General features: G+C 34.0%; 1 protein-coding gene across 7 annotated transcripts in view; it reads right to left on the bottom strand.

The window, feature by feature from the left end:
* LOC106649319 (protein phosphatase Slingshot homolog 3) overlaps positions 1–25,922 on the bottom strand; it is an 82,599-nt gene that overhangs the window by 14,772 nt on the left and 41,905 nt on the right. For all 7 annotated transcript variants that reach the window (XM_014366689.2, XM_023459552.1, XM_014366696.2 and 4 more), the window contains 2 exons: positions 10,448–10,626; positions 7,436–7,501 (listed from right to left, as the gene is read on the bottom strand). In XM_014366689.2, coding sequence (XP_014222175.1) covers positions 7,436–7,501; positions 10,448–10,626 — 245 coding nt within the window. The remainder of the gene's footprint in view (positions 1–7,435; positions 7,502–10,447; positions 10,627–25,922) is intronic.

Consider the following 25,922-nt stretch of genomic DNA (forward strand, 5'->3'; position numbering starts at 1 on the left):
GGTGTCCCGCTTTGATTTCATGTTCATGATGATGATGATGTGCATTTTTATGAATATGTTCGTGATGATGGTGATGTTCATTATGATGATCATGCTTATGATGATGATGATGTTTCGCATGATGTTTATGCTCTTCTTCATGCTCATGTTTAGAGGTATGATGATGATGGTGACCATGATGATGTTTTTCATGATGTTTATGTTCATGTTCATGTTTATTCTCGTGTTTATGATGGTGTCCATGTTTATGCTTATGATGATGTCCATGCTCGTGTTTTTCATGGTGGTGATGACCATGTTTATGATGATGATCATGCTTATGTTTTTCGTCATGTTTATGTTTATGGTCTTCGTGGTGATGATGTTCTTCTTTATGATGATGATGATTATGATGTTTATGGTCATGGTCGTGTTTGTGTTTGTGATCTTCATGATGTTTATGATGATGATCATGTTTTGCATGATGATGGTGACCATGATGATGACCATGCTTATGTTCTTCTTTATGTTCGTGATGCTGATGATGTTTATGTTTATGGCCATGATGACTATGATGTCCTGCGTGTGGAGCGTAATTTCGACTTTGAGATGCTTCATGAACATTATCGGATTGTTTGTTCGTCTTTAGTAGAGAAAGGACTTTGTTAGCAGATTTACTTTCAATCCCATCTATAGACTTATTTTTATTTTTTTCTTCGTGAACCTTGCGGAAAAAATTTTGAGGACTCCATTTGAATCCAAATTCTATGTTATCTATTTGACGTTTTTCTATAACGTGTGAACTAGTTTTTAGTTCTGGATGTTCTTGTGACGAATTAAATACCACATTATGCTTCGACAGTAGGATAGGATGAACATTTTGTGATTTCGAAGGTAGATAAATTGATTCAACTACATGATGTGTAACAAACAGCCACATGTGTCCAATAGTGAAGAGATTAATCTGTTGAGAAATCATAATTAGTATTATTATTCTATTTTTATCTCGTTAATTTTAAATTAAAACTTTGTTAAGGGATCATTCTGGTTTACAACTTTTGAACTTATTTTTTTCGAATTCTTCATCGGTCACTATCAGAATTGAACGCAAGCGTATACTCAGCACTGGTAGTTGAAAACTTAAAAATTTTATGCAGGAATGTAGAGACTACTCCAAAACCTCTATAAAGTTTAAAATTTCTCTTAATTTTTTTTAGGAAAGAATCACCGTAAACAACGACCTAAAAAACAACTTTTTTCTAGTCGATGGCATTTAGTTAATTTTTGAAAATATTTTTGAGGTTTTAAAAATAATCAGTAGCATGACAAATAAAACCATGTTTTTTCAGATAAATATTTTGATTGGAATTGTGGTTACCATAAAATGAAACTTTTTGCGCTCGCAAAGATGCAATGTACATGCGGTGTGAATACACGTATTATATCATAAAATGATAGCAAATATTTATGTACATATATAATATAAAAATATTATTTACTGTTCTCTACCGCGAAAGAAGTTCCAGTGTACGAGTTTATCGTTTATAACTAATTCGGTTTTGGCCTGTATACGACTTTTCATACCTAATAACCAAAAAATAAAAATTTCCACTTTACCATGAAATATTTTTTTTTTAAACTTTAAGTAACCTAAAAGAATTAACTGACATATATATATTTAATTATTCGCAATGAATTCGATACAATCATACAATCGTTGGTGGTTTAAACCAAAATGATCCCATATTTTAACATGATTTACTAAATATAAGCTTGTATATGAAAAGTTCCAAGTAATTTTAATCTTCTGGACGACTACTTCTGTATAAGTACGAAGACATCGATGTTTTACAATACAAACCAATTAATATATACAACTGAAACTCGAACAGGCTTCTGTTGCATTTTATGAATTAAATGATTTTTGCAACAGCTAAAACAATCTCAACAGAGTTGAGATAGATTAATAATTCCATATACTAATCTTCTTTCAGAATAAATGCATAATGATAAGTAAAAAAACAAAAGCGATATTTTCAAGTTTGTGGTTATATTTATTAATCAACATTAAGATACATAATTCTTATTGAAAAGACAAATTTCATGAGTAAATCATACTAATTGAATAATAAATGGCTTAGTAGAAGTTGAAATTACAGATGGTTTTTTCGTAGATGCTTCAGACAAATCATGATTTTGTGGAAGTAGGAATTGTTCGTGATTATGGGAAGCACCAAAATAATGAGCATGTTCTTTAAAATGTTTATGGTGGTGATTATCGTATCCAACATGATGATGGTCTTCATGATGTTTATGATGAAGATGATGATTATGATGGGCATGATGATCTTCATGATGCTTGTGGTGTTCATGATGACTATGTCCATGTTTGTGTTTGTGATCTTCGTGATGTTTGTGGTGTTCATGATGTTTATGGTGTTCATGGTGATCATGGTGATGCTTGTTTTCATGATGATGTTTATGGTCTCTATGATGATGATGTTTGTGTTTATGGTCTTCATGATGATCGTGCTTGTGCTCTTGATGATGGTGATGATGATGACCGTGATGATGGCCGTGATGATGACCATGCTTGTGTTCTTCTTTATGTTCATGTCCGTGTTTATGATGATGGCCGTGATGATGACCATGTTTATTCTCATGATGATGACCATGTTTATGTTCATGGTGATGACCGTGTTTATGTTCATGATGGTGTCCATGTTTATGTTCCTGATGATGTCCATGCTTATGTTCATGGTGATGTCCATGTTTGTGTTCGTGTCCATGTTTATGATGATGTTCTTGATGATGTTTATGATGATGCCCGTGTTTATGTTTATGATGATGATCATGTCCATGATGATGATGTTGATGATGTTTATGGCCATGCTTATGCTCATTTTTGTGCTCATGTCCATGGTGATGATGATGCGTTTCTGTTTCTTTGTGTTTATGATGATGATGATGATCATTATGATGATGATGTTCATGATGGTGATGATGCTCATTTTTATGCACATGTTTATGATGATGATGATGCTCACCTTCGTGTTTATGCTCTTCATGGTGTTTATGTTCTGAGTGATGATGGTGCCCATGCTTGTGATGGTGTTCAGCCTTATGATCATGTTTATGATGGTGTTTTTCTTCATGCTTATGATCATGTTTATGATCATGATGTTCTTTATGTCCATGGTGGTGATGGTGACCATGCTTATGTTCTCGATGATGGTGATGATCCTCTTTGTGATGATGATGATGACCATGTTTATGTTCGTGATCATGCTTGTGTTCTTGATGATGATGATGACCGTGCTTATGTTCATGTTTTTCATGATGTTTATGGCCATGTTTATGTTTATGTCCGTGATGATGTTCATGTTTTGAGTGATGTCCGTGATCATGTTTGTGTTTATGGTGATGCCCATGTTTATGTCCATGGTGATGACCATGATGATGGCCGTGGGCATTGTGATGAGTAGCACTATTCAAGCTATCTAATTGTACTCTCTCTTCAACTGGTGCACTTGCAGCAAATGTTGGAATAATAGTTGAGTACTGAAGTTTGGAAGATTCATTTTCTCTCTCTGCTACATTTTTCGTTGTAACCAATGCTGATTCAGTTGAAGAAAATGTATTGTCAAAATTTAATTGCCGTTTTTTTTTTATATGTTTGAGGCTCAAAGCTTCATTTTCCAAAATGTTGCTTCTGTTTGTAAAAATTGAAGTATTTAACCCATGAGAACTCAAATTTGTGGATGACAGGTGAGTTTGAATAATATTAGCTTCAATGTTGACTATAGAAATCAGAATCCACATGAATCCAATGAAATTGTACATCTGTTGGAATATAAATATTGATTAGTGTAAACTATAATGCATGTAGTTTTTACTAGATTAAATTGAAATTATTTGTTCAAAGTTTAATAGTTTATGGCTAAAAGCTTTTATACGAAAAGTTCGGTTCAGAAAGATAATTAAACATAATTATATCTGGTTATAAATATATGATGTGTGCATTCCATATGATCCAAATTTTTAAAATCAAATGTACTGATAGCTGAAAAAATCAAAATCCATGTTAAGAAACAATATGCACATAAAATCAATGAATTCGAATTTTAAATGTACAACTTAATATAAATACTTTTGATGGTTTTGACGAAAGATGGCAAGTCGCAAATTTATTGATTGGAATTTTTTTCTTCAGTATATCACACTTATCACCGAATTTTTCACGCACTATACACACTGCGTTAAATCCCTTATTTTATAGTAGTATACCTTATATAAAATTATAATATAAACCCTTACATAGTAGGTTTGAATTCAAATCAATTTCAAATTCAGGCAAATATGATACACTACCAATATTTGAGCTTTGGAAAAACATTTTAATACATTATCTAATGTAATGGTAAGAATAATTCAAAAATGCCTCAAAACAGGTTTTCGAATTGAAACATTTAATCATTATTGTAATCGCATAATAGTATAGTACGTACCACAGCTGGAAAGTGTATTATTACATCCGCGCGCCAGTTACTGCCTGAAGAGTGGGACATTACAGCCACGTATGCTATTTTTTATCACAGACGGTCAAAAGTTCTCAACTCCCGAGTAATATTTAAGTAATAAAGTACACAAATAAAACTTGATATATCTGTGCGCAATATAATAAGATAATTTTTATCAGTTAAGTGAACATTTACTTGGGGGTTTTATGAATTGTTTTTCGTCGTTTACTAATAACAAAGAACAGAGAGTGAAGCGGGTCCAAGGTGGAGTTCTGGTAGAAGTGGAAGCGGCGTACCCCCTGCTGTTGCACCAGGTCATCATATGGTTGATTCTCCTGAAATCTGCTTTTTGCATGTCTTTATGCCATATTCTTAAACTAGTGAAGATGAGCCAAAACTGGCTCGGTCATTCATTCAATATTGTTGTATTCTTCATGATAGGACATAAATATTTCAATTTTTTAGGGTCAGTTAAATTTGCCGTGAAGATATACATGCCAAATGTCACCTCCGTGGCATGTCTACATCTCAAAATCAACTCTATTTGCATGTACCATGCATTCTCATTAGCACCTGACCCTATAATAACTATGAGACCAGCTTCTATACATCCAGAGTAAAGTTTAAGTCTATTATAGGGCTTTGAAAAATGTTTTAAAAAAATTTCCCACGCAATTGAAAAATGTCTCGGATTTTAATCATGCTTCTGAATAATTTCAAACATACCGCCTGCTTTGGGTCGCTAACTCATTTTTGATGTCGCTAGATACGTAAATGTCAAGTATTATAGCCCAGCTTTCGATTGGTGTAGGTTGCGGGTTCAAATTTTACATTTTATCGATGCTGCGATAATTATTCTATTGAAAAATTCACGTGTGTCAAAAAAACGGTCACCTCCGTGGACATGAATATCTCGAGCTATGATCATTCTTTTTAACCGCTCGCCCCGTCAAAAGACTCGTTTTTCATGACCAAATTTCGGGTTGTGCGGAAAATTTTGTGCGTTTCTTATTTTTCTTACATAGTTGATCAAAGCAGCGATTTGTCACCTCCGTGTGTGTCACCTCCGTAACCGAAAATAGTCGATTTTAAGCATAAAATCGGACATAGTTTTCGTAAAACGAAATCTCAAAGCCCCAGATTCAATAATTATTCATATTTTATGGTTTAAAAAAGGGTAAACTAGTTCGCGCCGTTCAATATGACAAAAAAATTTTCATCATTTTTTCGTTTTCCATACCCGAAAAAGCAGATTTCGGGAGAATCAACCATATATATATCATTTATAAATAATGAATAAATGACATTTACTCTTATTGCTGTCTTAAAATAATATATTAATATTATAAGTATAGTAAAGATTTATACTAGGTGAATTTTTTATGCTTGCGTTTAATCATGATTTTCATTGTATTCTAACCTAAAAATCTCTACTTATCCTCTATTATTAGCTTTTTGGGCTATAACTTTGTAGCAGTAAAATACATCTATTACAAGTTTTTATTACCTGTGCCGAATGTATACTTCGAATAATCGAATAAAATTAAATTATTATCGGTAGTGAACGCGGTACCTCGTTTTACATTAGATTTGTTTCTTCTCGAACCTAACACTTTAATCTTTGGTACCCACATAGGTGTTACTTAGTGCAAGTTCATTTTTCCGCTAATTTGATTACTGGATGACTTCCATCTCTTTTGTAATTATCACAATAAAATTTGTCTGACAGAGCTAAAATATTGAAATATGATTCTTCTCCTCTAATAACATTTTTTAATTAATTGTACATCGAATGAAAAATTTGACTTTGAATTGGGCTAAAACCGGCAATATCTCGCCTGTAGCTGGCGAATGTTCTTGACATTCGAGCTACCGAAGTCTTCGTCAAATAAATCGTCTTTAGTAAACAAAAGTAATAGTTTAGGCTCTGAGGGGGTTTCGTATGCATTGGAAGGTCCCACAAAAAACGAAGTGTTTGTCTACGTATTTTGACCCTCTAAACAACAATTAACAATAATTTAATTTAATCTCAAGTAAATAAAAGCTACGGTAGAAATATGCTAAGATCAATCCTCTTTTCAAGATTCAAGTGATTCTTTCTGGTACAGCAAAGTACGGGTACGAGCGCAGTTAATATGTCGCGCAGTGTGTGCGCAGAAAAGCATGTCATTAACATTAAATTAAGTCACGCAAAACTATTCAATTGGGGGTGTGCGAGTATCCGGTTTTCGAATTAGGTTTAGAAAATTCGAGTACTCGTTCACCCTTACTATTTATATCTATAATCTATATCATCTAAGTTATTTTAAATATTAAGATTTCATCAGAATTACTTACAAACTTATGAAGATACATTTAAAGATTTAATGTTGTGTTCTTACCTGAAACATAAAATATAACCTTTATATGATAATAGTAAAACACTAAAATTATTCAATATTTAAATTTTTAGGAATGAAAAAATTTTTGGTTAAATTCTGTTCTTTTTAAATAACTCTAGTATTGGTTGAATCATGCTGACTACGATTAAAAAATTTCACAAAATCGTTTTATTTCAATTTAACTTCAATTAAAATTACAGTAATTTTTTTTAATGAATTACAGGGCTCATTGAATTAAATAACCCATATGAAGCTTCATCATTGTGTGAAAGTAATCCCAGAACAAAAAATTGCAGGACAATTAGTGACCTGCATCTCAAGTGGTCTCCTTGTCAGCGCAATGCTATAAAATTGGGCATGATACTCGTGCCATAGGGAACGTTTTTACAAGGGATACTTATCATAAAGTATTAACGTAAGTCTAAAGTAGCGTCAGAGACGATCATTTTATATCAAAACCACATTATTTGGTACAAACATCGAAAGCAATCATTAATACGTATTGCACATATTAAAATATATTCTGACAGAATAAAATGTATACAAATGGCTTACCACATAGCCTGGACAGAAACTGGCTTAAAGATATGCTGTGCTCCACAAACACTCACGCTGAAGCCTCTGTAACATAAAAAATAAATGAAATGTACGTGTATCCTAATACGAAAATCATTAAGTACGATTTTTAAGCATTTGAGGTAAAGTATACAATTTTAAGTACTGTCTTACTATTACTTTCTTAATCTAAGTGAAAAATTGGCTCTTGCTATACAACAGTTTTTTGCAAAAGCACATAGCGCTCATCAAATTTCTTACATTCGAAACTTTTCAGGAATAAAAATTAAATTGTTGCATTGTAAAATGATTCACGGAAAAAATATTGGAAAATATAATATTCAAATTATTTTTCAATTAAGGTGATGCCTAAGACCCGATTTTGACCGGCCAAGCATTAAAAATGTAAATTTAAATAATTTTTTATCTAGGCTGATTTTCAAAAAAATAGCACTGTGTAGCCCTCCGTAAAGTTGCTGTGAACAACTGCGCAAAATTTCAGCCAATTTCATCGGATTGTTTTTCCGGAAAACAGGATCAAAATTTTTTATACTGAAAACAGTAGTCAAAAATTTTGATCTTTTTTTCCGGGAAAATTACCTGATGAAATCGGCTAAAATTTGACGCAGTTGTTCACAGCAACTATACGGAGGGCCCCACAGAGTCGTTTTTCGAAAATCAGCCTGGAAAAAAAGTTACGAAAATATACATTTTCTGTGCTCGGTCGGTAAAAATTGTGGCCAAGGCATCACCTTAAGACTAAGAGAGTGAGATTCTATCGAGTGAATTTAATTGTACAATCATCAGAATCAGTTTTTTGTTACGGAAACTAAACATTTTAGTTGGCACTACAAAAACTGGTTTGTTGTACAAACTAAGAGTTTTTTAGCGTGTACTACCATATATTTTCCGTGTATTTCAATAACTTAAGTTGCATCAACAAAGGAATTGTATAGATTTAAAATCGAATTGTCAAGTCATATACAGTTTATAATAAAATCACAATTTATACAAGTCAATGAATTCAAAATTTTCTTTATTTTCAGGTAATGTTTTCGAAACCTCAAAGATACAAATTTTTAAAAAAGTATTTATCAATTTTTCTTAAAAAATAATATTTCATCCTACATGACGTAATAAATTACTTTAATGCATAATAATAGTATACTATTTTTGATAATTATCATGGCAACCCTAATACATGTAATATTAAAAATTAAAAAAAAGTAGGTCCTAAAAGTGATCTCTTTTAGGAGAAAAAAAGTCGTTTGTTATTGTTCAAAAAGAAATTTTTTTGGTATTCTTCAAATCATACATTTAAAATTTCGCGATGATATGACCTGTATAAACCTAAACAATTAATATTTAAAACATTTTTTCAAATTATCCGGTGTACTTTGTTTTTGTAATTTTTACCGTGTAAAATAATTCATATTTACAATCTAGTTTTTGCATTCATTGATTGCAATTTCATTTTGAGAATTCCAAGCATTATAAGATATAATACGGAAGTAAATGATGGATTGGTTTAATAAATAATTCATTTGATGCAAAGCAGAAATTTCGAATTCGATGTTCCTTTGAATATACAACAAATAACACACCTAGCAGAATAAAATGCATATTTGCAGTAAGGCCCTTATAGAACAAAGCATCAACGCAGATCGAACAATCAATAACAGGTCATCGACATGTCAGCCATGCAAACTACATTCGTTCATTTTCTACCTCCTCTTCTTCTTCATCCTCTTACGAGATACGCGGACACACTCGTGACCCTTTGTCTTAAAACTCTTTCCGCACTTATGGGCTGTTCTCTTATTATTATTACGACTTAGCGCTTTGAACTCATGCGCACTTAAACACAACCTCTCTTTCTCTGTTTCCTACAAACATCGTTTTAGTCTATATTCTTTCTGTTTATAACTGAATAATATTCAGTAATATTTAAATTAATCTTTTATTATCTTTTGTGGCGCATATCTCGTCCGATTATAGAGCAGTATAATATTAGTATGAAATGCAAAAACACATGTGTTTAGCAATTGTTGCGCATCATATTTTACTCAAATTATTCGAATACACAAGCTAATGATTTAGGTTATGTAGATCACACATTGCTTATTGCGCTTATTGTGGCGCGGATAATATAGACCTCAATAGATGTACTACTCGAGCGCCATAATCGGCCGCGAGAACGCGCCATATTAGGAAAAAAACAATAAATTCTTAATTTGTAAGTTACTCAATTAATAATTAATGAATCGTTAAGAATGAAGCATCATGTTAAAGTAGATCAAAAATACTTCTTATCCATCATAGTATTAGCCACTTCCGAGCAGTAAACTCTTCGTATAATTAAGTTTTGATACTCGCAGCACTACTATTTGACAATATCATTAATTACATTAATTGTAGTTTATTGTTAATTTTGTTTTTTAACAATTTTTTTGCATAAATTATTTAAGTGTTTTGCATAGAATATTGTTGTTGAATTTCAGTTCAAACAAATATTTCTAAGTATGCTAAATAGACGTGCGCCACAATAGCACGCGCGCCGCAATAGGTGATTCTTCCCTATTTTACGATGGGACGTTAAGACAGTGACGTAAGTCAAAAACATTAGCAATAACAAAGAGAGACGTATTCAAACTAATTAAAAAATGTTAGAGGAAATTATAATATGGTGTTATTTGACTAATTTATAACTAGGAAATTTTTATACGCAAAGTTTTCCCATGACGTTGACTTTGAGTAATACACATAGTTCTAATATTTGAATATTTCTAGTAATACAATATGATATTGGTATAATTTATCAAGCAATCAATTGATGCAGAGACCATGTGGAGTACAAGATACAAGCAATTTATTCAACTTCATGGAACAAATTATCACAACTCGGGCAACGATTTCCTACGAAACTAGTTCTCACACGTGTACTTGGAAGTATAAGTATCAAGAAGATTGATGAAAAAGAAACTGAAAAAAATAAATAAAGAAGGAACTTACCCATCTCCATCTAGCGTAATGGCAGTATCGGCGAGGACTCGCAGAACAAGACCGACGGTTGCACGATCATTGCAGTCGATACCGAGCAAGCAACTTTCCTCGGCATCTTGTCGGCCTGTGCAAGATACCACAACCAGATATCGTGTCCTACCTGGGTGGACAGACTCGAGCTTCACAGCCTGTAACGAAAACGGATATCAAATTTTACGAGCCACTATAATCCACTTAAAAAAACATATTTATGCATATTACAACTGAAAAAGAACTCTATTTCAAAACATATTCAGTACTCTTACAGGGACAAACAGGTGTTTCCAGCTGAAATTTAAAAATAAACATATAAATTGAAGTAGTAGAATCATTTTAGACACGAAATTCATAAAGAAAAAAAGGTACAGCTGATTACGTAAAGTAACTCGCACGCTCTATATGCACAGAGTGAAACTTCGAATGCTCGAAATCACTCTTTCATTCAACGGGTTACATAACTTTATGAGAGGGAGCAGAATTAAAAAATCAATACAACTGTGATATTTAAAATTCGATAAGATCTTTTTTTTTTGGTCAGTCAAGTGTAGTGTGATGATATTTTACTATGAAATAAAAAAAGTTACAACTATTTCGATTTATATAGCCATTTTTAAATCGAAACTTCAGTCTGTCCATCGCTCATGGATCTAAAAAACTTAAAAAGTTGAATTTTGATTTTTAAAATTTTATTCTGCTTTTTGAGTCGAGTATGATAAAATATTTGAATCTTGATTTTTTTGTGTGAGATTTCATGAAAATTAAAAATTTGTACTCAACCGAATTTAGAGGCTGAAATCCCATTAAAAATAAAAAAAAATTGTAAAGCCCAAAATAAACTTGCTTGCCTACTTCGAAAAAATTAATAAATTAAAACAAAAACATGATAAAGTCTGAATAAAAGCATTGATGAAAATTTGATTCTTAAAGGACTATTCGATGTATATAGTGTAATAATAAAATACGAATTTCTCCCGGCACACGATAGATTAAAAGAACAAGGGGAATCGGAAGGAGGAGAAGCAACAGGCGTATTAACCGACAATTCGATTAGATCAGATCACTTTTTGATATAAATTTTTGTTGAAACGTAATACACAGCAAATATACAATGTAGATACAAATAAATCGAAACTGTTGCGACTGATATTTCAATTCTATGAATGAGCTTGAAAAAACAACAACAGGAAAATCGATTAGTGACCTCGATTTGCATAGCTTTTCAACAACCGATCTTAAACCGATTGACTACATAGACAACTTGTGGCTAAAAATCGAGGTCAAAGTTCGTGTATGAAAGAAAAATCGTTCTATTTTAATCTGTCAGAGTGTTCATTAATGGCTTTTATAACACTGCGTGGCATAAGTTCACATTTATGGCACACTTTTCGGAGGCATAAGTCGCACATTCTGGCACCGCTGTGTTCACATCGTACTCGCTGCGCTCGTGCGCTAACCTCACTTCGCGTTACCAGAAAGTGCGACTTATGCATCGGAAAAGGGGGCATAAATGTGAACTTAGCACAGTGCTATAAAATGTTGTACGATACTCGTGACATAGGGGACACTTTTCGGCCCTAAACTACGCCGTGCCAAAAAGTGTTACTTATGCCACTAGTATCGTAAAGTACTATTAATTTGGTCACTTTCAACAAATTATAAGTCACACAGAACCGGTGATACAGCTGTATGAAGATTCATGAAAAATCCATGTATTAAATCTAGTTCAACGGTTCACACATTTAATACTTAAATTATTCGTGAATCTTCATATAGCTGTATCTTCGGTTCTATGACTTGAAATGTTTTTAAAGTAACCAAATTAAAGGTTTTTTTTTGATACTTTAGAACTGTACAACTGTGAATATGGATTAAAGTGAGTTTAATATGTTTCAAGTGAACGATCTCCCAAAAAACAGCAATATTAAATGACGGCAATAATGGTTTGATGCAGTTTAAGAGAACATTTCACTAGAGTAGCAGCTAGGATTTTCGTTCCAACGGTTTCATATTCAGTGGCTTACATTCTTTCGAACACTTACAACAGAATTTGGAGGTATTTTTGGCAAACCTATATGCTCTTCAAGCCCATTGTGGAAGATGTGCTACATGATACGTCCATTTTAAAATATTTTTTAATGATTAAACCATGTATGTTTATTAGACTGTCCGTTATTTCCCGAATTGCTCCAATCCTCGCTCTCACCCCTTGAAAGTTCATCATTTGGCTCACAATGAAAGAAAATCACTGTCCGACCGCGATTAATTAACTCTAGATAGTGCCACACGCGTCAGCTTTTTTCCCATTTAAATAACATGGGAAAATTTAAAAAAAATGTAAATTGAAGTTTTAAACCACTTAAAATCGCTAAACCTTGGGTTTAGCGACGGTTTTCACTTCCTGGTACACCCATAATGAGTAACCAATACTTACGGGAACCCTCCGAAAAGAATTTTGAATTTCGCACACACGGTATACTCAAAAAATGAAGAAAAACAGCATGTTGGCGTGGTTTTTCGATGTTTTACAGCAAAACTAAGCATGAACGATCATTTTAAATATATTCACGTCAAAGTTGAGATCAAGACCTTTAATTTGAGGGTAATAAAACTCATTTACGTTCATTAGAACCAAAGTTACAGGCGTTTGAAGTTTCATTGAAAAATCAGGTATCGATTCTCGTCCGGCCGCCCAAACGCGCGACTCGCGGCTCGCTGTAATCGCAACTCGTACAAATGACCATGTAATTAAACTAGAAAAATAATCAAAAATATGATTTTTATGCGTTTTTTTCTCAGCTTTCACGTGGTGTAGTCGGATTTTTCGATAATTTACTCGTTCACTAGGAAAAATAGGAAATAAATGTTCAAGTCCATTTTTTCGTACGAAAATGAAAATTATCGAAAAATCCGACTACACCACGTGATAGCTGAGAAAAAAACGCATAAAAATCATATTTTTGATTATTTTTCTAGTTTAATTACATGGTCATTTGTACGAGTTGCGATTACAGCGAGCCGCGAGTCGCGCGTTTGGGCGGCCGGACGAGAATCGATACCTGATTTTTCAATGAAACTTCAAACGCCTGTAACTTTGGTTCTAATGAACGTAAATAGGTTTTATTACCCTCAAATTAAAGGTCTTGATCTCAACTTTGACGTGAATATATTTAAAATGATCGTTCATGCTTAGTTTTGCTTTAAAATATCGAAAAACCACGCCAACATGCTGTTTTTCTTCATTTTTTGAGTATATCGTGTGTGCGAAATCCAAAATTCTTTTCGGAGGGTTCCCGTAAGTATTGGTTACTCATTATGGGTGTACCAGGAAGTGAAAACCATCGCTAAACCCAAGGTTTAGCGATTTTAAGTGGTTTAAAACTTCAATTTACATTTTTTTTAAATTTTCCCATGTTATTTAAATGGGAAAAAAGCTGACGCGTGTGGCACTATCTAGAGTTAATTAATCGCGGTCGGACAGTGATTTTCTTTCATTGTGAGCCAAATGATGAACTTTCAAGGGGTGAGAGCGAGGATTGGAGCAATTCGGGAAATAACGGACAGTCTAATGTTTATATGTGTATGTAGGTGGAATTCATTTTATTTCTTTCATCATCCAATTTGTATGCGAATTTTTTATGTTATTCATACGTGAGTATAATTGCGTTCTACAACTAAAATCGAAATGTAATTATTAATTATATGAATAATTAAAAATTAAAATATAATTATGTAATTTTGTAATAGACAAATTAACAAATTTTTAACCCTGATTATTACAATACATCTATCGATGCTGCAATAGCCCCAGACGATTCAAACATTTATTACGATTTTTTATTATTCATGATTTCGTTATCAAATCGAAGCTTTTTTTCGTAAAATTTCTTTTTTACCGTCATTTCTTCATAAGAACATTTCTTTATTACCAATATCAACAATAGTATTGTCAACAGTTATATTAGGCCTTGTGATTTATGGATGGTCAATGTATAGAATAGTGATATTGGAGATTCTTTCTTTGTACATTTTATATCTCGTGAAATCCATCGTCATAGGGTTTATTGGAAAAGATGTATCCTAAATGTAAGGGCCTGTATATGTCATTATTCTACCATTATTGCAAATGGTGGATCTATAACATGGTCATACAGTATAGCTCATAGTTTCGTTTTAGTCAAGTCAAAAGTATGCAATTACCCAGGTCCAGTATGATAACAACTGCAAAAAATCTGTCAACATCTAGCTTGAAAATCATGAAAACTATAAATCTCTATCGAAATGTCTATGCAAAATGATCATGGCTATGTACGTACCAGTTCTGATAAGTCTATCGAGCACGTATAATAACTTAAGGAATGCATTCGCAAGATGCGGCGCTAGAATGAAAGCAACCAGTTCAAGTGTAACGCAACGATATATATCGAAGTTGGAAAGAAGAAGGCGACGCAACGAAAAAGCTTCTTCGTCTGCGTTACCTATAGCACCGCTTCTATGTGCGCATATACTCTCATTTTCCAATTAATACGTGCGAAGCACTTTCGTTCTTCGAAACGACAGATCAAGTAATTTTAATTGCTTCGTTGGCATTTACAAAGTAAGATAAAATTTGAAAATAAGAAAGCGCACCTATACCGGCTTGTAAAGCACTATGGCATACGAGGTTACTGTTCTTCGCAAGCTATTTTTATCTCGGGTCATAAATTACTTTATTAATAAATACACGGCACGGAAAAAAAGGAAGTCCTAAGTTCAAAAAGTATACATCGTTGTGAGTACTATAGATTTTGAAATTGATCAGAAGCATTAATAGCAAGCACGCAAGTATAAACTCGTTTTCAAAAGTACAAAAGTTCTCCGTTATCGTATCTTGAACCGTACCAATAAATTTCACGAAAAAAGTCTCTATAAATTTTCTCTGTCCCGTGTCCAATTCTATAGATAAATTGCATATCATTGATGAGAGAATCACGACACACGTTGTAGCAAATACGAATATGTTTGTTCATTATTTAAACAAAAGTGCAAGTGCAGTTTTGCAGCAATATGTAGTAGTGTATGACTCTTTTTTCAGTTTCAAACGGCGATAAAGGCGGTTAATCGGCCAGAGTGCAGCAGTACAAATACGCTAAGCTGAATCACAGCGGTCCAGCTGGACGCTCATATTTCAAGGGACGTGCGTCTACAAAAAAACGGTAATTTTTTATGCACTTTGGCGTTGTTCAAACGAAGCCTTAAAAATGTGTACGCACATAGGATGCTGTAATATATGGCAGGAAATGATATATTTTCACGTTTTTATGCTGTGCCAGAAATACATTTATGAAGTGATCAAAAGACTAAATCATAATTAAATTGAATATTTAAAACTTAAGCAACCCTAAGCGATATACTATCGTTTACAGGTATCCGTGCGTGTCTCGTATTTTAGATTCAATACTTGAACCGAGTAGCTTTTCAAGCCGATTATAATGAGGGTAAAAGAAAGAAAGAGAGATAGAGGGAGAGAGAGAGAGAAACCTTTACTACAATGCAAGTGCACATGAATTTGACTGCGAAAGGTGCTTGGACGTAATATATCAAAGTATTTATCAATTCGCTCTCGACTGAATCCTTGACTCGATAAAATTTCAATCAGATAATATGAACATATTGTCATGGACTGTTTAAAAGGTACTTTAGGTACATGTAAATCAAAAAATCAGCAACAAAACGAGTGTGTCACGTAAGAAAACCATAATCTTGATTTAAACTATGTTACGGTAAAATGAACATAACATATGACTCATTATATTTTAACAGCTGTTGGTTATTTATTCATGACTTTCAGATGGAATTTTACAATCGTAATATTGAACTTGAGCAAAGTCTTGCAACTCGTTTAAACCACGAAAATAATGCTTTTTTAATCTACTCGAATCTATGCATGCAAAGTTTGATGGTAATTGAAAAAAAAAACATACGCATTTCAAAGCTTATTATAGATTAATTTTTTTAATGACAAGAAAACTTGATTTGAAAAAAAAAAAAAGAAAAATAAATCTTATTAATTATTTACAGCAATGTAAATACATGGATTTCCTTTTTAAAGAAAATTTGATTTTAAAATATAGGTAAATTTCAAGTAATTGTCAGAATTTTAAAAACGCTAAATTCAAATTTTTAAATGAATGGATGATTGAGTAAAAGATTCTGCATCATATTATAAAAACGAATGCGCTAAGGCAATTTTTTTATGAGTGTTATTTTCAGATCAGTAGTACGTCAAGTTGAAGAAAACAGATTTTCTTCGTTTCACTCCAATTATCATTATTGTATCAAGTATGTTCGATGAGAAGTTATCGCATTCCAGAATGGGCCTGTTGGTATAGCGCTCTCTCTTTCTCTCTCTCTCTCTCTCAGAGTCTGTATTTCTCTTTCTACTCGTGTACGTCCGAGACAAAAATCTTAATATCCCATTATTGCACTCAGATAGATTTCAAATGGTGTCATTGTGAAAGTGCAACTTTTGCTAGTGGACAAGCACGAGCTCAACTCTCTCGTGTATCTAAGTATTCTACGTATATAAATATAATATTTGCACGTAAATATAAATGGCTGCATATATGAACGATGCCACCGATCTAATGGTTAATACGCACGCACGCATCGATCTATCCTTTATGAACAGCCTGAATTACGATGTAACAGAGTTAACTCATGTGTATTATATGAAAGTTTGCGTGTGATAATGGATTAGACTTTTTCAGACGCAAAATGTATCGAGAACTTCCAAGAGGTACATTTTACCGACTTTAACAGTCGTGATTTTGAGATAGCCGTGGTCGCTCTGCAGATATGCGTCTCTTTTACTTAGTTTTAAAGTAGATCACTTGAATAAACTTAATGGGTTCACTATACTTCCAAGAAAAAATCTGATTGTACCTGAGTTTTTGGACCATGCCAAAAAATGTGTGCAGATCCTCAAGCACAACTCGCAAGTGTAACAGATATTACATTTTTTCTTCTTTACTGGTGGAATACTTGTCTTAATTCTTTACTGAAATAGATGTCATTTTGATGATTTCGATTAAGTCGATATGCACTTCTCAGTTAAAAAGGTAATTACTGATGTCCAAAAAGAAAAAAATGATTGGTAAATGAAAATGGCCGTGGTTGACCTGACAAACCCAAATTAGTTTTTAACAACATTCTTCGAAATAAAATAAAAAGAAAAAAGTACAAACCCATTTTAGTTCGATTTATAAAAACTATGAAAGTATAGTGAATTTAGACACATTTTTACGTTTCGCATCGCAAAGCTGTGTGAGCACGATGTGCACATTTTTTTTCGACTTAATACGTAACAATATAAGGGGCAAGCATAGCGAGAAAATGTTAGGTTGCAATAACGACCGACAACGCAATCGCAGGATTGTATCACGCGTACAATGCACAAACTGTAGCAAATTTATGCGTTCTTGTGTGCATCGGGTAATAGCCCTGCGAACTATCTAAAACAATGAAACCTCTGAAACGACTTTAGACAAACGAATAAGACATGAAGTTACGTGTGCAACGAAACAATCATTATTATTGTACTCAGTGCTTTTACTTATATCGTTTTTATTTCAATTTTCATCATAGAAAAAAATTAATTATGATTTCCTTATAAAAATTAAAATTTCAAACAAATATTCATGAATTTTCAATTAATTTTGATGCAAATACTTTTTTGACTAAGTTTCATGTACATACTTACTGTTCAATTGTAAGTTTCGATAGTAAGTTTCGAGGCCTAGAGTCTGAATCAGCTTGAAGTACAAAAATGGTTTTGACATATTCGATTTTAATTCTAAAATGTCGAAAAAATGTAAACAAAGCAAAGTAAGGAATCTGCCCATGCTATCCTGTATACTATTGTCATTATTGCCGAGTATCTTATATATAGGGCGGAATTTCTCAAAACTCATAGCGCTTCGCGCAACAGCGTTTTTGAGCAAAATTGTTCAATTTCTAACTCGCTCTAAGAGTACCTAAACGAACTTGGAAAAATTAACCAACTAGTGATTTCGATAGGAAATTTGCTCAGCTTTCCGATGGGGAGGTCTAATTTTTCGAAATTTTCCATTTTCACCTCGGAAAATGCAAGTAAACTTTCAAACTCGAATATCTTAAAATGCGTCATTTTTTTGAGTTTTTTATTGTTTCAATGGAAAGCCGAGGTCTTTTAACATAAAAAACAGTTGTTTTCAAAGTGTAATATTCACAATTTCTATGAGAGATACGAGCAAACATAGTCGGCATTCGGCCGTCCGACCGCCCGGACGCGCAGAAACAACTGCTTTTTATGTTAAAAGACCTCAGCTTTCCATTGAAACAATAAAAAACGCAAAAAAATGACGCATTTTGAGATATTTGGCCCCACATACGAGTGACCCCTACTTCGTTGTGCTTACGTTTTCTGTTTTCGGGGCTGTCGAGCGCTAACCAATCACAGCGCCTAAAACCAAAAGACGCCGTGGAGGCTCAAAACCTATGGTTATCGCGCCATCACGCTCGTTTTTCATATATTCACTAAGTTTGCGAACATCCCATAAAATGTTTGAATTTTTAAAAAAAATTCTTTTAAACGGACAAGCTAAAATAGTTATTTACACATCAAGGGCTGGTAGCGGTGTGGATACAGTCGAGGTGTGTTTGCAGCGTTTCCAACGCGTCTCCAACGCTGCAAACACGCTGAGACGTATCCACACCGCTACTCAGACCTTGTTGTATAAAAAATTTTTCTGCATAAGAGCTCGTTTTGAGAACTATATCATGCATAATTGTTATGTTCCATTTAATTTCTTTATAGCACTCTAAACTAAAAACTGTGACTTTGCCGCTAGTTTTAGGCTCTCGTGTACATACTGTATATGCAACTTGTGTGGATATGTTTTTTCTGAAAAACGAGGGGTTACACAAAGCGCTAGTTGTTCCAACTTGAATCTCATTACACTGATTTTCCTAGTGTCTTGATGAGTAGAGTCGGTATAACATCGGTCACGCTGCATTTCTTTCCATTATTCAGTTTCTACTGCTTCATTTTTACAGTCATCGTGTTTGGTGCGAACACAAACATGACTTAAAAATGACATTTCTATCTCATGTAGATATGTTTACATTCAAGAAAGAGAGGTTAAAGGCAGCGCTAGTCGGCCCGCCACTTTGACATGTAGCAGACAGCACAGGCTACACGCACGCGAGCTGAGCGAGTCGTCTCGGCTCGAGTCTGCGGGATCGCATACAGTCGAGGAGAGCAGCGCGCTACGTGGCGACAATTCACACTTCTCCTCGACTGTAATCAGGGCTCCTCGACCTGTATTCAATTGATTTCAGTGCGAGGAGAAGTATGAATTGTCGCCACATAGCGCGCTGCTCTCCTCGACTGTACGCGAATGCGTTACTCACTGAGCACGCTCAGCGCGAAATCAGCCTCAAACGGGCTCGTATGCTGAAAAAAATAGTACTTTATGCAAAGTATTACGAAATAGTAGTTTTCGATACAAGGGCCGAAAAGTGTCCCCTATGGCCCGAGTAACACACATTATTTTATAGCACTGTAATAAGTTCACATTTATGCCCACTTCTCCGAATCATAAGTTACACTTTCTGGTACCATGAAGTGAGGTTAGCGCACGAGCGCAGCGAGTGTGATGCGAACAACGCGGTGCTGTAAAGTGCGACGTATGCCCCAGAAAAACGTGCCTTAAATGTGAACTTATGCTACGCAGTGCTATAAAAAGAGATTGTGCTGAGAGTATATTTCATTCTGAGTCTATTATTACACTGTTTTGCTGGTAATTCAATGTAGTTTCCAAATAAGTAAACCAAATTTGCCGACATCTTTTGATTCAAATTCTTATTTTCAAACCACATAGCTTCCTTTTTGAGAAAGCAAAAATACAAATTTTTATTTTGAGTCATAGTCACTCTATTTATTAATATACATATTAATTTTTATTTTTCATAATATTCGTCGAATCTTAACGTTTTTGGTCTCGAAGTAAAGCTTGACTGCTATTTTTTCATGATAAATACGGAAAAAATGCTGAAAATTACTTCTTTTATGAACGAAAAAATGAAAAATTTTTTCAAAAAATAAAACAGTTTAAAAACGATTAAAAAATTCATAACTTTATAACTATTAAATGGATCCTTAAATAAGTTTTTGACGCTTCTTGCGACACACAAAAGTTATACTGGTTCCATACCAATGGACGAATTCGTGCCTGAAATTGTTCGAATTTCACTATAAAAAGAGGACCACGGCTGAGTATGTAGCCCCCGGAGCCTGGTACAGACCCAATCGCGACGCGGGGCGGGAAGGCGAGAACCTTATGGTCAGGTGGACCTACTCACAATATGGAGCTGGAAGCGAGAACCACACTCACAAGATGACACAAGACAGTGAGTTCTCAGTCTTTTACTCAAGAAGAGATGCCGGAAAAGTGAGAACCACACTCACAAAATGGAACTAGACAGCGAATTCTTAATCCTTTACTTAAAAGGAGTCGCCAGAAAGCGAAAACCATACTCACAAGAAGGCTTCCGAAGTGAGAAAAATACTTGCTGGTTGGCGCAGCGCAGGGCGCGGGGGACACCACATCAAGTAGAGCTCGTACGGAGCAATGGCCCCTCCCCGCGAAGTAATGCCAATAATGGTAATCACGCGGGGAAAGAACAGGGGTAGGAGAGAGAGAGAAAAGTTTTAGTCGGTTTTAGTAGTGTACAATTCAGTGCACTACTCGAGTCTGACATATCCACGCAATGCCGCAATGTCGCATGTTGAATCCATAAATGGATTTGCTTCCACGTTAAGAAAAAAACATACATTCATACAGATATTTGTTGGTAATTCAATGTAATTTCCGAATGTTTAAACCCAATTTTCCGACGAAGTCTGGTTCCTAACATAGGTTTTATTACAACGGCATCCTACCTTATCATTTCTATGTTAATTTTACCGAGAACCGCTAACGAATGCGTGAGCGAGGAGTGCGGACATCACTGCGACCTGTATTATAAAAATCCTGTCTTAGCAAAAACAAAATAAAAAATTAATCTCGTTGTTATAATTATAATAACGATAAAATCATACGAATAATAATACAAGAACAAATTATAATTCAAGAACGCATGGTCGGTGGTGCTACACGAACAAAGACGTTTCTACGAAAATCGTTATTAGCTTTAACTATCATATATACGCCTTCAATTAAGGAAAATTACGCACAGTACGTTGTGGCAGTATGCAATCGCGAAAGGTCTTTAATATGAGAATTTACTTGCATGTTTTCAATATTTTCTACCGATCACTTATTTGCATTTACTGCGCGCCAACCCTACGATATGTATACCATGAAATAAAACCGCTTAAGAAGCCTTTAGTCTGTCTTTTTGTGCTGCGTGCTGCAATGTGTGTGTGCATCAAAAACCTGTTTTATGTATACAGACTGTGTCACATCAACCATGGATACAAGGTGTACTAACTTGATGCATCCTTTACAACTATATTGTAGCATTACAATTTTGAAAATTTTGTACTTTCAGTAATCAGCCAGTTCTAAATATTACTCGAGTTTTGCAAGGTAATCCTAAAGAAGTCAGTAAAAAAAGTGTTTATCAGATGATTTCGCGACGAGTTAAGTCTTATTGATACATAAATCTCGTGGTTTAAAATAAAAAGCAAATATCCATCACAAAAAGTTATTGTCCAAAAAAACCTTTTTTTTTTTTATACATATTTTTTAAGAAGTATTACAGTTCTATACCCAGAAGCACACAGTACGCATGAAAGCAGGACGTATCTACATTGCATGGATAAGTGAGCATAAGACAAGAGACCACAGTATAAATAAGCATAATATAATATGTAAATAACATGTTCACACTGTTTGCTCGAGGAATGGTTTCATAGTGCATATGAGTGAAAAAAATCTTTTTTCATGAAATATTATCATTCAGATGAACTCTTTTACCATTAAAAATTGTTCGCAATTTAGTGATATTTTGTCGAAAAATAGTTACGACCCATTTTATATTGGATTTTAAGTAATTTCAAAGTTTACTGCAAAGCGGTGCCATTTAAACTTCAAAATTAGACTCAGCATTCAAAGGAATTCGTTAGCCTATTCAAAGAAAATTGATTTTATGGCGTATAATAACTAAAAATTGTCACTATACACAACAAAATAAGTACGAAAATAGTACATTAGGATACTTATTTTCTACCCATTTTTCCTGATATTCTCAACAAATTTATTTTTCATACCAGCGGCCCGAAAGTGACTACTTCCCTGCCGCTGCGCAAAGCGGGAAGAGCGATTTTCGGGCCACTGTGTATGAAAAATAGTATACAGGCCTATGCCGCGAAGAAAGAAAGCCCCAGAGCACGTGTTTATCAGCCTCAGCTTCGCCTCGGCCACTAATTACACGTACTCTGGGACTTTTCTGTTTTTCGCGGCCTAGGGCAGTAATATACTATTGATATGTGGAGAAATAAAATGATGTCACGTAAGATTTTTGGAAATCTTCCGTAATCGGGACGGTAGTATTTATTTTTCTAACTCAGTAAAAAAAGATATATGTTTGAAATAAGTAATTCAAAATATGTATATTCGTAAATACATTTCTTTTTTTAAAACGATATGACGCAATTTTTAAGGCAACATTCTTATCGCACATATAAATAGTCCACCCGCATCGTTATCAAGGGCTTTGTTGCATGTAAATGCAGTAAAAATTAATTTCTAAAACAAGATGTCGATTATCACTTGCTACGGGTTTTCACTCAACGGTACAGTCGGTCTTGAGCGAGACCCCACTGATTCGGTAATCCGTTACTTTTTTTTACATCTACTGCAACTTTGCAAATAAAGAAGAAAGGTGGCACGACGTGGATAAAAAGAAAAAAGGGATCGAAATGGAGCCTAAAAGTAGTGACACTCAGCTCGCAAAAAGAGTCAACGACCTCGAGTGATGGCTGCGGCTGCGGCTATATGTGCAGGCCACATGCAGCTATTATGCTGGCAAAGCTGTGTTTGCTGCAGATAATAATGATCGTTATAATCGGATTGCAAATTTAGCTTCCGCTTCTTTTTACAAACTTACTCGACACATAACTCGCACTCGCGCAAAAAAGACTGCACGGCACCGTGCTCACGCCATTCTTACATACGCACCTTACACTCTCACTTTTTGTTTTGATTTATTTAATCGAATTCTTGCTATGCGTACATAGTGCGCGTCTGTTACCACAGCTACTTGCTCAGCGCTTTGTTTGCTCTTTTCTTTTAGACCTGCATTACAGCAATTTGTCCAAAAGCATATTACTTAATGCGAAAGATATAAAGGCGACTCTGCTATTCCCTATTGAAATCTTAAAATTTTACAGAAATAAATTTATCAATAAATATTCTTTCGGGCATAGGAAAACAAAAAAAGTATAGTTTTATTGTCTACTAGTACGATTCGAATTATTCTGCATCTATATATGAGTAAATCTCGTGAAATTTTAATATTTTACTATTGAGAAAAAAACTTCTTTTAAAAAGCACACTCGTCAAATTTTTTTGAGGACTTAAAAGTGATTCAAAAACCTGAAAAAAGTAGTGCCCATCAAATTCGGAGGAAAGTATTTGAAGATTTAAAAAAGTTTATGTTAAATCTGAAGCTGAAGCAACATATTTTTAAGACAATATGTGCTCCTAAATTTGTTTAAAATATTAAATTTCCGTCAATTAAGAAAAGGCACTCAGCGTTATCTTTTCCAAAATGTCGAAAACAAAAATGGGCAATATAAATTGTGCCATTTAAAGTAAAACTGTTGATGTACAACGCAAAATTCGATTAAAATGCACTTAAAATCAACAATGGATGCGGACAGAGCCCATGTTTATATCGTAAGTATTTTTTTTTACAAAGCACACACACAAAAAATAGATATACCACTCGATTCTGCTACTAAAAAACTATTTTTCTGCATAATTTGGTGATAATTTATGGTGGGGCCTTTTGGGTAAATAGGATTTTACAATAAAATCGTTAAAATACTAAAAATTGAGTTGAATTTTTCTTAAGAGCGTAGAAGGCTCTGGTAACGACGCACGCCATTCAGTAACATTTTCCTCAAAAATATAGTTTCTGAGGATTGCTTGGTGATGATTTGGATAAAAACGCTCGATGGGCCTATCGGTTATCAACATTTGAAAATTAAAAATAGGATGAGTTGAATTTAAAAACGCATAAAAAACGTCATAAAATGCATGATATTTGTATATGAATTTAAATTTTAATACCACTAGAAGTTGTTCTCAAGAAAAGAAAAAGTTGAAAAATTACTATGAACAATGCCAGGAATGGCAATTTTCAAGTTTATACACAAATATTGTACAGTTGACACAAATATTAAAATTTCACGTTACATAATCCGTAAGAAGGTACCTCTATTCCATGAAAATTTGAAAAATCCTGACGCATAATCTATCTACCGAGAAAAACTAATACAACAAAGCATACCTTCAATTGATAAAATAACCAATATAATAGTGCTTGTCTCCGTAATACGCGACCCTTGCTCTTCGTCGATTTCGAGCGACCACCAACGAGTATGAAATTGAGGCAAGTGGTAAATGTCTGCTACAACTGAATCAATTATCGATAGCAAGTAACCACTACGGCGACCATTCAAGATAAGGTATACACATTCAATTTTGCATACAGGTAGTCGCGCAACGGCCGAGAGCAGATCTTTAAATAAAAGCGTATTAGGTGGTCTTGACTTACTAAAAATGTAAGCCAACTGGTTTTCAGTACTAGCGCCGTGATAAGTCACAAATATACATTACATATAATGTATATAGCTTAGCTGGAAAAGAGAGAGTAAAAATAAGTAGCAAGCTTATTGAGAGCTCCAACAAGGACGCACAAAGATAAATAAAGACCAGTGATTTTACAATTAGACTAGCCCGACTTTAATAGTATATTTTGCACCTAGGGAGTGAAAAACTGGAAAGTCTCAGAGCACGTGTAATTTATCATCCGAGGCGAAGCCGAGGTCTTTTCCATAACCGTGACTCAAAATAGAGGTGGCCAGTCAATTTCTCAATATTTTTTAAATGAAATATGGGAAAACACGACTTTTTCGTCTCTTTTTAGGGCTAGCAGACTACATGCCAACTAACTTAACTCATGTTACTGCCCGAACCCTCGATTGACTAGCGTATCATCCGTGGAAACCTCCTTCAGAAAATCGTCATTGCACGTAACTGCACCAAGATACGTTTGCTTCCAGTTCTTTTCAAAGACAACATTAAAAAAAAATTACTTTCAAACGGAAAAAATAAAACTGCGCTCAATTTTGCCAAGTACATATATGTCAATTGCCATACAAACGTATAATTTACATAAGTGTTTGAGGAAATTT

Source organism: Trichogramma pretiosum, unplaced genomic scaffold (assembly GCF_000599845.2).
Source record: "Trichogramma pretiosum strain Unisexual culture from Peru unplaced genomic scaffold, Tpre_2.0 scaffold7, whole genome shotgun sequence".
Classification (NCBI taxonomy): Eukaryota; Metazoa; Arthropoda; class Insecta; order Hymenoptera; family Trichogrammatidae; genus Trichogramma; species Trichogramma pretiosum.